Genomic DNA, 18,225 nt, shown 5'->3' on the forward strand with positions numbered 1-18,225 from the left:
GATAACCCTCAGTTTCTTTTCTTCCCCTCTAGTACTTTTTCCAATGCTTAATAATGTCTCTTCACACATCGGTCTAAGTATTAACAAATCAAGCTCCTTTCTATTTGTTTGATCTTTATAGCCCTAAGTGCCAAACTTATGCTTTACATGGAGCACCATATTAGTTACACATAGGCTCTGACTGACGTTAAAATCCTGTCTCTTACCTGTTTAGCAGCTTAATAATTACTGCACTTTTATTTCCTTCAAGTACTTACACAATATCAAGAAAAAGGCAAAGAAACAAAATCTGCTTCATCCCCACTCCTCCAAAGAAATAAAAGCTCCACAGGCAAGATCCAAAACTTGAGGCTACCAGCAGATGTTAACTAAGGAAAAGGTACAAGCTTTGAAGTACTTCTCACTTGCTCAGCATTTTTTGCTGTAAAATTAAATAATATAGGAAGTAGCATTCAGATCCATCTAAACACTTCCCAGATACAGTACAGCATCCTGCAGGGTATAAGATGAAACCAAAATCAAGATTGGTGGAATAATACAAAAATAGTCTCAAATAAAAGTTTTGTTAGATATTGCTGCGATTTCTGAGGGATTAAATTTTCAAAGATGCTCCAGGAAGCTTAGATTCCGAATACCACTGACTTCTGCCAGGACCTGGGCATTTAATTTCATTAGGCCTCTAAAAATTTTAGACAGCTATTAACTGTTGATGCCTTTTTAAGAATATTGGCAAAATATAACCATGAAGTAATCACTGAAAAACAGTCTGAAGAGTTTTAGGCCAGTAATGGTATTGGTGCACTAACTTAGAATTCTACTTCAATGCATCCGCATAGACAAACTTGTTAAGGTTCCTGGCAATTTTTGAAGTACTTCACTGTTTCTCAAGTGGATGTGAATTCCAGTTTCCTCAAATTCTTGGGTTTGGATTACTGGAAACAGAAAGACACTAACACAAATAAAATATAAGAATTCAAGCACAATGTTTAAGGCATTGTCACATGCTTCAGTCAGAAAATTAAAATTAGCCAAATGAAAATTAAATGAGGAAATAGAAGGATCGAAAAAATTTGGACAGCAAAATCAAAATGGAAAAACATGCAATAAATTACTCATGGCTTTTTTTAAAAGCTGTTACAGGTATCAGTCACTTTCTTAGTGAGTAATTTCTTCAAGAAAGCAAATGGAGCCAGGTCTGTATTATTTATTTCTATTTATAGAATAAATATTTATATTTACATATACTTTCCTGTATGTATTTAGATCTGTATTCGTAAAAGCACTAACCATCTTAAACGTCTAGCATCAGCATGCAGACTAATGCATCTTTATGCTAAACAATACAGAGCTCTGATTATATGCAGTATGATACTAAGTGCTTGTCCTTTCAGATTTTCCTTACTCTGTTAGATATTTATTCCCCATAGAATAGCAAGAAGTTAGCATGTTTACATGAGCCTTGTGCATTTCAAAACAAAACCCTGAGTTTACCTTATCACAGGAATTCTGCAAAGACATTTTGTTCAAGAAACAGTTTATCCATCTGAATATGGGAATGTTTTATTTTGCAAGCATGGAATGTAATAGGGGGAAGTAGGCTGCCTCAGAAAACACAGTGGTCACTGTTTAGAGAGAAAAAAAAGAAAAAGAAAACAACAAAAAAACCCTAAAGTTTAGTTCAGTTTCTGTTTCCTCTGCTCCAATGAAATTAAGTTGTTCTCTGACAGATTCATTTTGATTAAGGACTGCAGCTGATAAGTGCTGTAATCAGCATCTCACTTAATGAATCAGGAAGATACCTTCAAAAGAGGAAAAAACAGATTGTCTATGCCAGTTCACATGCGAAGGCATCTTCCTTCATAAAAACAAACAGTCTATGTTTCCTTTCTGTATTCAGTTCTTTCAAACCTCAGTAGCCTTCACAATTCTGCTAGTCAGTGTAATGTATTATCTAGTACTGGTCTGTCTAGTTCTTCAGCCAAGAGAGGACCAGTGGATGTGTTTGGGAGTCTCCAAGAATGTATCAGAGTTGAGTAGCTTCTGCTGTCTATACAAGTGGTTTGATCCTGAATAAATTCTTCCCAGTAATATGAAAGCAATGTGAAGGCTACTTACAGTCCCTGTAGCAAAGGTACACCACGTACTGGAAACCCTGAACCTCGGCAAACCACGTGCAGAGTTCCTTTGCAGTAAGGTATTTTTTTCATATTCAGGTTTATTCTCTGAAAACCAGAAAAAGGACTCTGCTCTATGCTGAATGACTGTTTTTCAGTACCGCCACTGTACAGTTATGTTTTCATATTGCAGCAACTGTTGTTACACCAGCCAGTTCAAAAATTGTTTCCTTTTCTACCTTTCTGCTGGGCTGTTAATTTCTGATTTAGTTCTACATTTGAATACACTATAAATTTCAACTTCTGCTAAGAATAAATGCTAACAATAATGTAATTCCCTCTAGGGTGTATTAACAAACCAAAAGCAACAAAATAAGCCTCAATTTCATCTCCCGAGTTTAGCTTCAACTCTGGTTCTTCATTAATTAATTTTATTTTCTTCTTTCCTTAGCAAAAGACATTCCCATCTCTTTTACATCATAAGTGAAACAAGCAGACCTCTTTTGTCAGGTGATTCTGGGAATATTTTAGCAGTTACACAATTACAAGAAAATACTTCAGCCTCAGAGAGCTATGAAATGCCAGTTATTTGACAATGCTTGACTGAATAATGGACCTACAAAAATGTCAGATTGGTGAAATAAGAATTCATGGGAATTAGGTTCAGTGAAATACTAAGAAGGATTCTTCATTAGGGACTGGTAATGATAGGGCAAGGGGTAATGGGTTCAAACTTAACCAGGAAGTTTAGGTTAGATGTAAGGAAGAAAGGTGGTGAGGCACTGGAATGGGTTGCCCAGGAAATTGTGAATGCGCCATCCCTGGCAGTGTTCAAGGCCAGGTTTTACAGAACCTTGGGTGGCATGGTTTAGTGTGAGGTGTCCCTGCCCATGGCAGGGAGGTTGGAACTTGATGATCTTAAGGTCCTTTCCAACCCTAACTGTTCTGTGATTCTAAGTATGTGGATTCATGCATATGGGAAAATACTGAACTGTACAGCCCCTCAGATATTTCTTATTCCTTCAAGCCTGGAAAGATATCCACACATAAAACCGAATTGTTTAACTGTTATTATTCCTGTGGCTCTCTAAAACATGCAATTACAATGGTAGAGTAAAAATATATGTGTAATTCAATGGCTGAGTTCAGTTCTTTTGAATTTTGGATAAATTATGCTATGGAATATTCATTTTTCAACATGTTCATCCAATAGTACTGCAAAACAGTAAGCTCTCGTAGTTTCTGCAACATACGTCAGTATGCCTTGTCTCAGAATTGCTAGGCTACTTCGGATGATACTGGCAAGGAAGCCTAAAACTAGACCCCCAAACCAAAACACAGAGTTTTCAGCTAGATCCTAGGATTTTGTAAGCTATCATCTACAGTCTAAAATGATGAAGTAAAGAGATCACATTAATGGTTTGTCACAGAAATTCATTCTATTGAAAAGACCTAGTGGAAACGGTTTTAGACAAGAATCTCTACAAGGTTCATGGACACTCAGTTTGGTAAAACGCTTAGTGAACAATAACAAGCCTTTAAAAATCATCTCATGAATGAGGAAAACTGCATTCTCAGGCTAAAATGACTCTCGGCTGTTTGGAATAAAAAAACAGAGCTCTGAGGAAATCACAGATCTCTAATGCCTAGCAGTAATAGTTTCATAACTGGGGGAAACTCCTTTTAGAAATAAACTCCTACAGCTTTCCCTTTAACTCCTTACTGTATACAGTTACTCTGCACAGAGCAACCCCAAATAGATCTCCAGAAATAACAAATAAATAAGCATCCAGTTACTCCTCACATGAAGCATATCAGTTCAGCCAGTTCAGCCCTAAGTCTAGCACTAATATCTATCTTGTACATTCCAAAATTACTCCAGAAACACATATACAAGAAAGAATATGTATTTCCTTAGGTGCTTCTAATGTGGCAAAAGGAATTTGAGGAGGATCACTGAAATATTTTCCTTAGGAGTTTATAGTCAAGAAGAGTTATAGCAGGTTTTCCAGAATTTCTGACAGAGTTAGCAGTGTCCATATCTATTACTATTAATACAATATTCTTGTCTATATATATTGCGCAGTGTTTATAATGAAGCTGGGTTCAGACAGCAATGAACCAGTTGCTATGTCCTGAGATGAAAGAACAAATAAAGACAGTAACAAAGCCTGTATCCTTTTTCTTAAGATTATATTCCTGTTTTGTTGTTTTTTTTCTCCAAAACCAATACTCAATATTCTTTCTCTTTAGCTAGCTATGAAGTGGTATTTTTATGTTAGATAGACACATTCCCTAACTGTTATGGATGAATAAGAAAAAAAAGGCAAAATAAACAATATGCAAATTAATTAAAGACAAATTTGATGGGGCAATTCTATTTTTTGTCACTGATTTTTCAACTATAATTAGTAACAGAAAGGAGAAAAATTACTTTGTGATCTAAACCTTGGATTTTTCCCACTATCTTTCATAGCTTAGACTCTGTGTTTTAGGCAACCACAACTAGTGTCAAGCTTTCTAGAATTTTTTCATCAACTTTCAGACATTTAAAAGACATTAATCCAAGAAAATATTAGAACTTAAACCTCAAAATATCCTTTTGTAAATACATATTTATTATGGCCATGATATATATCAGAAAATCCTAGGAGGACTGTTCAGCTCAGCTTAAAAGTTAACTTCTGTAGTGCTAATTCTATCCAGTCTTCATTCCCCAATTTAAACAATGCCTAGAAAAACAAAAAATATTTTTTACACTAACTCTTTTGTTGTTTGACATAGTCCTCATGTTTGCCCTTACTTGATTTTTCATGATCCCACAACAAGAGCTTTGTTTTCCACAATACTTAATTAAAATACCAACAGGTTACCAACACACAATTGGAAAGTAAGGGGGAAACACTGCTATATTAAGAGGAAATAAAAGTGGGGTGAAACTGGGGGACATGGAAACATGCTAAACCCTCTGACAAGGCCCCAGACTTCAAAGTGCCATAATGCTGCTGCTGAAACTTTACCCACAGCAGTCAGCAGTTCCATTGGGATGTATTTGAAGTATAAGGTTCATGCTGAAGCTTTTTTGTTCACCACCTTAAGTCTGCCACCTTCCCAACCCACTCTCTTTCTTCCTTTCCCCACTCCACAAAGGCTTGCTTCACAAGATGTCTTTTCCTGTGACTACTGTGCTTTTAATGTTCCAACTATAGTCATGAGGTAGGCTGAAAGCATCAGAGAATTGGAATTTGACTATTTAATTGTGGTTTATAGAGATTACAAGAATAAAGAATAGCTATTATTTTGGTTTAGATTTAAATTACAGCCTGGGACAATATAGGAACCTCTGCAAGTGAATTAGAGAGACATTTCTATGTTTATCACACAGAAATGAAGCACAAGAAAACCCCCTCAAATTATAAAATAGTTACTTAGCGTTTGCACACTGCTGTCTCAAAAATATTATTAAAAGCCAGCTTGCTTGTTGAGGAATGTGAGAAATTTGTAAACTAAATTTAAGATTGTGATTAACATGTAAGTGAAAATTTTAATGCAGTTTTCTGAATGGATCACTCAACTTCAAAAACATTATGAAACTGCAAGACAATAGCTTCTTAGCAGCAGGAAAGAAATCCAAAGGAATGCTAAATCAGGGTCAAAATATTTATTTCATTATCATTTTGTACTTCATTAGATTAAATTTAACTCCTATAATTTTACAAAAATGCTAAAATCACTAGTCATGCACTTCAATGAAGTAGCAGCTTTGCAAATTTTGTATTTTCTATTCCCAGTGACAGTTAATTCAGCACTTCAAAGTATAAGAAGGTAAATGATGCAGGGAATGATAAATGATGCTCCTAAATGGCTGAAAGATGATAGCATCAAGATAAAAGGAGAGCAGAGCACTACTTACAGAATGTAAGGGATAACACAGAAAGAGAGAAGAAAGCTGTCAGGAACTTTAGGGCAACAAACATCATCAAAACATTTCTACATGGAGGAAATTCGATTCCATTCATGAAAGAATCATTAGAATGAAAAACAAAACAAAACAAAACCCCACAATCTAAGTGTTCCTAAACACTATCTGCTTCTGATTTGTGTTCCCAATTTATTAACTTCTACCTCTTCATACAAGCTAAGTAGAACAAAACATCACAGCAGGAGTAGGACAACAGATTTTGAATCCTGCTGTGTTTGCTCGAGAAAGCAAGTAAAGGTTTCCTACCAGGAAACAAAATACCTTTCTGAGCTATTAAGAATAGCTTTTGCTCATCGATGAATACAAAAGCTGCTCTTCAAAAGTGTTTGAAAGATAAATGTCATTTTGGAAGCCAAACTGGATAAGTCTGAAAATTGGTAAATTTGAGTTATTAGTTTTGTTTTATTACTATTTTCACAGCCCTGTGGGATGGTTACCTAAAAACATGCAGAAAAGCAACATACAGGATATATAAAATCCACATAAATTTGTTGCATTTGTCTGGATAGCAGCTCGGTCTTTTAGATAAATTAGCTTGTCCTAATATTTTCTTCTGAAAGCTACATAACCATATTAAATCAGTATCTATATCATATGAAATTATGGTGTTTGGAATTTTTTTTTTTTCTGTTTTGTGGTATTTTCTATTTTAAGAATAGGTTATTTCACAAAGGTCTTTTCAAGACAAATACCACGGTGCAAAAGACATCCACTTGAAATTCCCCATACCTCATTTCACCTGCACTCCAATTCTGAATTTTCAGCAATTAGATTTAGAGCAGATAATGTTACAGTAACAAACTTAATTGTTATTTGTCTGCCGTAGACAGTTGAGAACCTACAGGAATTCAGAATCAATATGTAATCACCACAGAACACTGAGTAAACACCAAGAAGACTGTAGCCAAAGTGTCACACATAAAAGACATAACGCATTTCACCAAGATGACGAAGTATTTATAACGGATATAAAATAGTAAAGGTAAACTTGGAATGCCATGTTTTTCTTTCAGATCACCCAAAGATTAAAGTGAACATGTTTAGAGAGACATGACTGAAATGTTTATAGAGAAAACATTTGCAAGATGATACACAGATTCCAAAAAAAAAAAAAATACAGTACAAGTTCAGACACCATATGGCAAAACATGTACACTAGTGACTAAGTCATTCATAAAGGCATGCACTGGCCCTGCGCTGATTCCCTTTCACCTTGCAGACAGCAAGAGAGTCTCTTGTTTTGTTCTTAAGCTACTAAGCCATGCTTATGAAAAGGCTTATTTCTTACCTGAAGTTATCAAAAGCCCTTGTGGATCACTTGCATCTGTTCTCCCTCCCTATCCCATTCCTTCACTCCCACCCTACTCCTCTTTCCCTGCATGAAAGTAGCATACAGTCAACTAGACATTATGTATACATACAAAATATGTGGTCTTAGTTGTGACTGACACACATTTTTGACTGTCCATGAAAACTGTGCTTTTTCACTAACCTCGAACTTGAGTAAATTGTACCAGAACATTATTTAAAAGCTCTGAATTGTGGGCATCAGAACATACAATACTGCACCACATGACACAATCTGGTGAACAGCCTAACTGGTTATATCTTCCTGCGCCACTGTATTATAACCTCCCTCTCTCTCTTTCTGCAGACTGTTAAGAGCATTTGCCATAAACTTTCAGACAAGCAGGTGAACATGAAAAAGCCAAAGTTAGCCAGTCCAGCCAGTCTTTTAGTCCTCCTACTTTTCTAGGAAGCTGTAAAGAAAAGATTTCTTTCAACCATTTATTTCCAGAAGGAGGAGGGGAGGGGAATAGAAATAAAGCAACCATTTTTGTTACCATGTCTCATTTGATAGACTCTGCAACTATCAAAACACAAGAACAAACTATGGACATAGCATATTACGTGCAGATTTAAAACAGAATTTTCTGAGCTCAACAAGCAAGGAAATTTCAAATATACATAACATCATAAAAATAAAAGTTTGTGTGCTCATATGTCTTGCTTTATAATTTAAAAAGTGGATAACAGTAATTAACCATTTAGAGTTCCATGAATGCCCTCACCATTCTGCAAAAGCTATTCACTGATAATCATTTAACCAATAGCTTTCATTAAAGTCATCATCCAAGACTTAATAACAGTGATGTTCAATTCATTAATTGTATTCTATTTACCTATATATGCTTTACTTAGTTGTTCTTTACAATAAGAACAACTTGGAAGAGTGACTATTACAATTTCCCAGCATCTTCATTTTTTTGTTTTAATATTTTTCAATGCAATCCTCAAAACAGCATCTGGATCTTCTATATTCTGGAAGCTTTAATTATATGTGTTAAATATAGAAGGACGACTGTGTGTCCCTGTCAATGGCAGGGGTTGGAACTAGATGATATTTCAGGTCCCTTCCAACTCAAAGTATTCTGTGATTCTATGATGCAACATGCATCAAGCAATTATTTGAGTTTGCCACAATCATTCTGCTATCACAACGTGCAGTGGTGACTCTGTTAACATAGATCAAATGCAGAAGTTGTTTAAAGGCATAAGCATACTATATGAAAACTGTATGCAGCCCTATTAAGTCAGATGCTGGGTGTACTCAAAGGTGTGTTGATACAGTGGGGAGCAGTGAAAGGGTATCAGCTCTACCATGAGTTCTGCAGTCAATATAACAGAGACAAAACAATCCAGAGATGTTTCACATGGAGTAAGTTTCACATGAGGTGTTTTTTTTTTTATCCTTACTATTTCAAACTGCTAGTAGAGTAGCCTCCCCATTGTTTCAAAGTTATAGGCTACTATACATCTATCATGTTAAATAGGTTCTATGTTTAAAGAGCTGCGCTCAGCAGGTACCTTAGCTGGCCTTGATGTCAGATACCTTTCTTGCTGCTCAACTCCAGAGCCCCCACTGCTGCAACAAACTGTTTCACTGATCACTACTGTACCATACTCACAACACCATGGGAACTGAAGGACTGGTGACTACTTTGAATGACTAAGATTCAATTAAAATATTTTACCTTTTGAGCCTGAGGGAGCTGGAAAACAACAAAACAGAACAAGCAATCATTATACATAAATTTGAACAGCTACTTTAGCTGTTGTGTTCATAAAGTCACAAACATAATACAAAACAAAGAAACTACAGAAACTAGGGATTTAAAACTAGACATTTTTCATTTGTAAACATCTAAACCTACACTTATGAATGACGTTGACATTAAGAACAGTTTGTCGTATTGAAGTAGAAGGTTGTATTCTCTATGACAGAGGAAAGAAAAACAAAATGGCAATAGACAGTTACTGCTTGTGCAAACATATTACCATATATGCATAATATGCAATAATATATGCATAGAACAATATATTTCCGTACTATAAACACAAGTATGACTGTAAGTACGTATAAACAAATAAAAGATAAGTGCTTATGCATATATGTGTATCTATATCACAGAGATATTCTTGCACAAGTTTAACAATACCTGGTTGTATGCACAGTATTCAATTAAGCAACAACTCATGTAAAAAGTCATGGAGAACAGGCAGTAGACTCCATTGCATTTAAAAAAACCCTTATTTATCAAGAGTTGAAAAAATGAGTTGTGTTTTGACTTTAAGAAAAAGAAAAACAGAAAAATTCAGAAAAATAAAGTATTATAGAGACAATAGTTTTCCTTTTTCTGAATTCGTCTCCTCTTACTTTCATACTCACAGAGAAATTGAGAGTACACAACAATTTAGTCTTGTGTTTCTTGGAAAATTTCTTTTTCTGATATAAATTGTTACTTTACAAGCATCAGCTGAACACAGAAACAGGCAGGTGAATCAATACCAAATGCAAAAAGAGCTTCAAGATTTCTAGTGAGCTTCTGACTGACCTTTTGTTCTTGCTCTGAATTAAAAAAGAAAAAAAATACACTTCCATATAGCACTCTGCTAAAAGCTAATGTCCACATTAGCATATATTGTGAAAGAGAATTGTCACAGTATCCCTAATTCACAAATACTGAAAGCAACCAGCCATAATTTCTCTCTTTTCACAACATATAACAAAATTCATGGCAGGAAGGAATGCTGTAGATAAAAGTATTTAATCTTGAAATTTGCATAATCCAGTAGCAAAATATGAACTGTGATCATGTTAAAGCATGAGTGATGTGTGTTTGTTTAAAAGCCTGTTGTTTAAATAATTTATTGTATAGAGCAATATACAAGGTTTGCTGCAGAAATTGCAGATACCAGATTAACTGTAGATACATGAGCTAAATCCTGTACAACAGGTCAGTGCATTACTTAGTGCAGTTTAAAGCTTTTCTGAATGTCTATCTACTTATTAGTCTTCAACTTAGTTAACTGCTTTGGTAAGTGGAAGCTTTTTATTTTTTCCATTCAAGCAAAAAGAGAAAGCTGTGGTATAATTGTTCTTATTTCCCATTGTAGCACTAAAACTGTTTTTCTCTCCAACATTGCTTTTTGAGGGTTCTTTTGGGGTTTGGTTTTTGTTTTGTTGGGGTTTGTTTTTTTTAATGCCACCTTCTTGCTAAAAACATGTGAAAATTATAAGCATCCTTTCATTGGTATCTCCGATAAAGACAGGTGAAGTAAAATTATGTCCAAATTCCCACCTTTGTAGTGAATACTAAAGAACTCTAGTTTGCCCAAACAAATGTTTTCATTATGAGCTAATTTGTATCCCGTATTCTAAAAAGCAGTACTTCAACTACAGTCAAGGAATCCAAAGCAGGATATGCAATCTTAGGTACAGAGTGTCATTGCAGAAATACTTTTTTCAGGTGATATTCAAACTAAATTAGAAAGCCTACAGTTCACATACAGTGGAGATAGGTTCAGGGAAGAGGGGGGTGGAGTATGGAAGAATATTAAAAACCTGAACGCACACAAGCCCAGAACAAATGCATGCACACAAATGCTCTATTGGGACTGGAAATTGAAGTTGAACCCAGCTATCCCTGTTGCTTTTAGTAAGATTATTTTCAAGAGCACATTAACAAGAGTTTACAAATCAGAGTTCTATTTTACCTGCTGCTCAACTGTTTGCCAATCCCATTTATAGTCTTTTATAAAACCAGGAATATTTTTTTGCTGCAAAATGTACTAGTAGTCAAAGGCTTGATTAAGAATAATAGGGTCAACAGATGAGATTTACATTTCATAATGCTTTTTTTTCTGGGCTGGCATTCTGGAATTGAACCTCTAAATAAACTTTTCACCTAAGCTGCAAAATCCAGGTTCACTGTCTTTGTTACAGCCAGACAAATCTTCATTCCATGGCTTATTTGAAACTCGGCTGTTACACGGTCCCGTATTTCAGCAATTCAGTTTAATAATTGCTACAAATTCCTTTGGAATAAACTATGGGGGTTTGTCTGCTATTACCCCTTCTGGGAGGCCATAGGAAACAAATAATTTTCCTAACAATAACAGTAATAGTCCTCTGGTCTGACCCTTTATTGCCTAGTCTAAAAACTGCCTGTCTCTGTGTAAAACTCAGCAGGTACCTCCGATTCCTGTGGTTTCCTTTATATACTGCTATGAGGCAGTTTGCAGTAAGCTACGTGATCTTTCCCTGGCCCTCAGAAAGCACTGTGGATCTTTCTGTTCCACTTACACCTATGGTAAGCTGTGCCATTTTGGCATCTTTATTCAGGTCCAACCATACCAAAGCACTGCCTGTTCCTCTTTGTTTTCCATTAGTTTCCTCCCTCTGGTGATTGTCTCTACAGAAGGTACGTGACAGGAGCAAATAAAACAGATACATGCCCTAGTTTATCATGTGGGTAATACATGTTCTTTTAAAAAGACTATGGCTGTGGTGCAGGGAGATCTGGTCATTTGCTGTCTCCCAGTTGTGGCAGGTAGGGTTAAGAGGGGCCCTCAGAAGGGAAGTGAACCATTCCTCCATAGAAGAAGATGTTGCAGAACTGCCAGGTATGGCAGGGACAGAAGTCTGCAGACTTATAAGCACCAGGGGAAACCAGAGGGGATTTTCTGATGTAGAAAAGCAGACTTAGGGATCTTGACAGAACTGTGTAAATTTTGTTCCAGCGTGAAAAAATTGATAGATTATAGAGCATATAGATTATATATATATATAGATAATTATAGATAGATGTCTATAGATAGATATCTATAGATAGATTATAGATCATAGACTTGCAAGGACACAGTGATGATAATGGAGAGAGATTTGTTTTCAAACACTTTTCTGTTAATCTATCTTTCCCATAAACCATATTTTCCTATAAACCACTAATTTTCTTTACCAAACCATTCTTCTTCTGTTTTGTGCTGTAAAACAGTACCCTTCAGAGACTGCAAGCCCCCTGAAGTTCACAGCGTGCTTGATGCCAATAAGACATTTTGAGAATTCCACCTCTAAATTCAGTTTGACTTGGGGTCTTTTCACACAATGTAGCCCAGAATAAATAACTGTAGGTGGTGGGGGGTTATGCTGTTATTGAGCACAGTGCCAGATTTTCCACTTTGCAAATACTCTAGTACAGTTTTAGCCCTTCCTGGAAATGTGTTTGGTATTATCAAAAAAATTACAGACACTACTAATGTGGTAAAACAAACCAAGATAGGAAAGGAGTCCAACATCAAGGATGTTGCACCTTTTCTTTGATCAGATAACTGCAAGGCCAACCTGAGTGAAACAAGGCCATTGATAGATCAGAAATACTATCTTTAGAAGCAGCAGGCATATGTAACAGGACCAGCAGACCTACTAAGTACTCTATGAAAAAACCCCATAAAAGCCTGTTTTCTTTCAGCCTTAACAAAAGCTCAGAAAGGCTGATTTTGTAAATGAGTGCATGATAATTTTAAACCAAAAAATCCATACACTTCCAAAATATTTTACAGCCATTGCAACAAGCTATACAATACATTATGAGCTGTAGGTCCTTGATTTTCAAGAAACCAAGTCTAGAAGTATTAAAGGAAAACATACTAGAATTATAAAGTTATTGTTCTGCTGGATCAGAATTCAACCTTATGTTTATTTGAAGAACAGAAAACAAACAAACAAACAAAACCCCTCCTGCAAGACTAAATTATAGTCGTTTTCTCATTAAAACAAAAAACTACGATTTCTATTATTAAACAAAAATAATATCACTATGAGATTAACTTTGATTTCCTCTTTAATAATAATTGCATGAAATTACCTTTGTCAAAAAACTACACTATTGCAATGTATTTATTTTAAAGCACTCAAAAATAAAGAAAAAATTCTTATTTTTGATTCATTGACCTAATTTCCAGTCCTATTCTCCTGCCAAACTATTTAAATGTCCCAGTCTCAGAACAAGGCTAACAACCCTACTGACTTGATTGTTCCATAATCAGATACAATACAAATCAATAGAAATTAAGTACAAGCATGACAGTAAATAATCAACAAGTATAAAGACAGTTTTGATAGTACAGCCGTTTCTGTAAATAATTTCTAAGCCGCACCCAATTTAACATCTATGCATACAAAAAACATGGTGGTTTGCAATGTTCAGGCTCACCCTGTACATGTCGCATACTGCCTCTGAATTTGGCATTAAGTGTAGATATCAGAACATTTACTTTTGGGAAATACACATTCAGGAAAGATGTGAAATAATTGTGGCAAACATATAGGGCCTGTACTTAACACCACAGCAAGGAGGAAGATGTCATACCTATTGTTGAAGCACCTCAGAAGAAAATGAGACAAAAAAAAAATTGAACACTTAGTGTCTACATGCACCAGGTACTCTGTAATATAGGTTGTTTATGGCGTCATGCAGTTAAACGTAGGGGTAGATAATAGCTTATTCTTGTGTATAAAGAACTGCAAAGCATTTTATATGTTGCTAGGAAGACTTCCACAGCTCTTCCCAAAAATGGCAAAAACTTGGGAGAAAACAGAACATTCAAACTCTCAATTTTTAGCAGAAAATACAAATTTTCAGCTTTGAAATCTACTTACTCAGTTGCTATGAGATATAGCATTTAAATATTATGATTTTGGCAATTTTTCTTTTACAATTTATGCACTTGTTCCCCACTTCCTAGAACGATGTAAGTACTAGAGGCATCAGATAATGATATGCATCCATGGAGGAAGAAACAAAAATCAGCCACCTACTGGGATATTCCTGATGCTAAGATTTCAGTATAAATATTAAAAGAGTGACATTAATGTGCAGCTTTCTGTGCCAACAACTGTGAAGAAAATGCACACAATTTTTCAGGGGATTCAATACCAAATCCTTCTTTGTTCACATGATTGTTTTAATGTGCTAGCACATATTTTGCATTAACTAAAGCATTTTAGTCAAGAATAGACTGTGCACAGCATACAAAGTATACCAGACAGAGGATATGTAAATGTTGGTATGGACAAGAGAATGATAAAATATAGATGAAAACAACAATTCTAGTTCTATTTTAAAAGCATCTTATAAAGACAACAGAAAAGAGCTCTTGTGAAACATGCCAAAGAGAAAACACAGGAGCTGCAAGGGTATCAGATAAATTAAGAAATTACTTATTAGTATGCTTTATTTTTAATTTGTACAGTGCTCACAGAATAATTCATAGAGTGCCCATCTCTGAGCAGAGTTTCAGAACTAATTGCCAGAGCTAAATACAGGTCCCTAAATGTCCCTAGCTCTGAAAATTATCAGAAACTTTTGTAGTGTTTAAATACATATTATTACAATAACTGAAATTGTAATAATTACAATAATTTGCAACTAAATTACATGGCTGGTGATAATTCACATATTTCCGTTAATAGACTTTGTTTAAATTTTAGTGAGCTAGCAGGATTGGTTTGTTTTGCTTTAGTAAGTGTCAGTAGTCAGCCAGCCCATCCCTTTATATTACCAGTACAGAAGTGAATACAGCAATTTGGAATAAATCATTTGAAAGTAGTATGGGTCAGAGCAATCCCAGGCACAGCTACAGGCTGGGCAGAGAAGAGATTCAGAGCAGCCCTGCAGGGAAGGACTTGGGGGTGTTGATCAAAGAGAAACTTAACATGAGCTGGCTTCAGTGTGTGCTCACAGCCCAGAAAGCCAACTGTATTCTGGGCTGCATCAGCAGGTTGAAGGAGGTGATCCTGCCCCTCTACTCAGCTTTTGTGAGACCTCTCTTGGAGTATTGTGTGCAGTTCTGGTGTCCTCAACATAAAAAGGACATGGAACTGTTGGAACAAGTCCAGAGGAGGCCACGAGGATGATCAGGGGACTGGAGCACCTCCTGTATGAAGACAGGCTGAGGAAGTTGGGGCTGTTCAGCGTGGAGAAGAGAAGGCTGTGGGGAGACCTCATAGCAGCCTTCCAGTATCTGAAGGGGGCCTATAGGGGTGCTGGGGAGGGACTCTTCATTAGGGACTGTAGTGACAGGACAAGGCGTAATGGGTTAAAACTTAAACAGGGGAAGTTTAGATTGGATATAAGGAGGAAATTCTTTCCTGTTAGGGTGCTGAGGCACTGGAACGGGTTGCCCAGGGAAGTTGTGAATGCTCCATCCCTGGCAGTGTTCAAGGCCTGGTTGTACAGAGCCTTTAGTGACATGGTTTAGTGTGAGGTGTCCCTGCCCATGGCAGGGGGTTGGAACTGGATGATCTTAAGGTCCTTTCCAACACTAACTATTCTATGATTCTATTATTCTAACTCCTGCTGCTACTGAGAAAATTTATAGCCATGTCCAGATATGATGTTAAATTTCATTGACAATGATATTTCACACTGCACACTATGCAAATCTGAAAAGAGTTAAAAGAAATTAGCATCTTTACTATTGTTACATTTAAAATATTTTTAAATGTTTTATGGTATAGCAATCATTTTTACAGAGAAAACCATTATGTCTTCTGCTGTCTTAGAAAAAAAATTGTGTACACTGCACACTGGGGTTTTGTGCTTGTTTGGTTTGAACTAGTATTTGGGTTTGCTTACAAGGGATAGAAATATTAATATATTAGGTATTATATTAATAAATTATAAATTAATAAATTAGAAAAATTATCTGTGTCTTGAATATGTTGCTTTTACCAATCTAAGATCAAGATCAATTTAAACTTACATCATAACACCAGATCAGAGATTAGTAAATGGTGAGAATATGAGCTTACCTACAGTAAAGTATATAAGTAAAATTATGAAGATAGAGGAAAACAGTATTTCAATATTTTTCTATTAATGTTATTAATTTATTTTGAACTATTTAATATGCAAATTTTTAGTGTGCTTGCTTTTACCATTAGTTGCTTTGGTAAAGCACCACGAAGTTTAGAAAGTTTAATTTAAATCACAAATTTTTATTTAAAAGATGAAAAATCATTAGAATTGCTGGATCCCCAAAAGTTGTAGGTAAGTGGATTAAAAACTGGATATGGATTGCCAAATGATAACAGTTCTTTATCCTTTTTAGAAGATCAGAATTTATTTTTCAATTTATAAGCAAATTGATCGGGAAGTATTAAATAATAGCCCTTCAAAAAGCTTTTAGACATACAAAGAGAAGAGCCAGGGAAGCCAGAACAGGGTGCAGAAGTGAATTAAGGCAGAAACTGAGAAAGAGTTTCTAATCATACCTCTAAAGCCTGGTAAAAAAAAACAACCCCTCACACTACACTGGAGTTAAGCATGTACTGCTCAACCTTAAGTGCACTGAAGTGGTTTCACATTGTACAAAACAATAATACGATGTTCATTTCATCTACCTACACAACAGAACTGAAAACAGTACACATATATTCTAGATATCAGGAATTTTTTCAGCCTTGCTCTTACTCATAAAATCAAAAGGAAAAGGAATTTCTAAAACTGAACATCATTACACATAATAAGACACCCGCCATAGGATTCTGGTTCTCACCTACGTAAAATAGCAACAAATTATATGGTTAGTCTCTTTCTCCTTATATACCCTTAGTACTCTTTAGTATTTATTAGCATTTGTACCACCTCTGGAAGAACAGATAGTCATTTTAGTTATTATTAATGCTAATTATTTCTAAATGAGACATTCAGAAAGACTGTTAGTAAGACAATAGATAATAGCATGAGAATTTTCCCCAGAGAAATAGTTAGTAAGAGGCAAGTAACTTCACTGTAGTAAAACAAGGCCTGAAAAAAATAAAAAAAACCCAAACCAAAAAAAAACCCCTGAAGTCTTTGTACTGTAAAGACTTGTTCTGAGTTACTATGAAAGGAGAGGAAAGGGAGGAAGGAAAAAAGGAATCAACCTCAAAAGATAGGTGCATGTAAGTATACTCATTTCTTCATCTATTCTCACATAAATGTCCTTTCACATTTGGGAAAAGAACAAATTCTTTGACAGTCCTAGAAATGAAAAATATTTTCTGACCCATAAATCTTTGTAGCAGCTAGACACACGTCCTCCCTCTCCCATGATAAAATCCGCACTGGCCCCAAAGCAAAACTAAACAAAAGCCTTATGCAGTACCTATTAGTATCAATGAGAATCTTGCAATGAGTTCAGTGGGGTTTTGATCTTGCTCTGTGTTAAATCTTCCTTGCTCTACAGCAATTAAAGGCCAACATCTTAAAATAACCACTTTCTGAAGAGGGATGAAAGTGTATTTGACTTAATGAATGTGTAAAGTAACTCAGAACTTCTGTTAAAACAGATTTACTAATAGTGTCTGTGATTGTTAGCATGTAACTGATTGTATTAAGTGAATTGCACTTCTAAAACAAATGTGTTTTTCTATAGTCTTATTTTGCAATTATTCAACATACCTTAAAAAGGGAATGGCTATAAGAACATGTATAGTTGAATTGTCCCAAGCCACTCTTTTCTCCATCGTTTTCCATGGAGTACCAGTTTTCCTGTGTGTCCAGAGCACTGCTCTGCTAGTAGTCAAGGTGTAGCAAGACTGTGCTTTCATTCCCTTACTTTCTGTCAATCCCTGCATTTTAGGGGCACAACTTAGAAAACTAATAATCCTTTCTCCCTTGCTATATATTCACAACCTAAGAGGAATAAAGGCATCTACCATGACGAAAGCTTTGTAGGGCCTAGTTTTGAAAGTTTGTATTAAGCACAACTCATACCAGACATTCAAGTTTAACCATGTGG

General features: G+C 35.6%; 1 protein-coding gene across 2 annotated transcripts in view; it reads right to left on the bottom strand.

Moving 5' to 3' along the window:
* The window catches only part of CACNA2D3 (calcium voltage-gated channel auxiliary subunit alpha2delta 3), a 449,302-nt gene that overhangs the window by 120,222 nt on the left and 310,855 nt on the right, over positions 1-18,225 (bottom strand). For both annotated transcript variants that reach the window (XR_008973242.1, XM_057417633.1), the window contains exon 14: positions 9,132-9,149. Coding sequence is in view for 1 of the 2 variants with exons in the window: in XM_057417633.1 (XP_057273616.1) it covers positions 9,132-9,149 (18 nt within the window). In the remaining variant the exon portion in view is untranslated. The remainder of the gene's footprint in view (positions 1-9,131; positions 9,150-18,225) is intronic.

Source organism: Pezoporus wallicus, unplaced genomic scaffold, assembly GCF_028554395.1.
Source record: "Pezoporus wallicus isolate ANWC-B61680 ecotype Strahan unplaced genomic scaffold, APGP_CSIRO_Pwel_v1 contig_8542, whole genome shotgun sequence".
In the NCBI taxonomy this organism is placed as follows: domain Eukaryota; kingdom Metazoa; phylum Chordata; class Aves; order Psittaciformes; family Psittacidae; genus Pezoporus; species Pezoporus wallicus.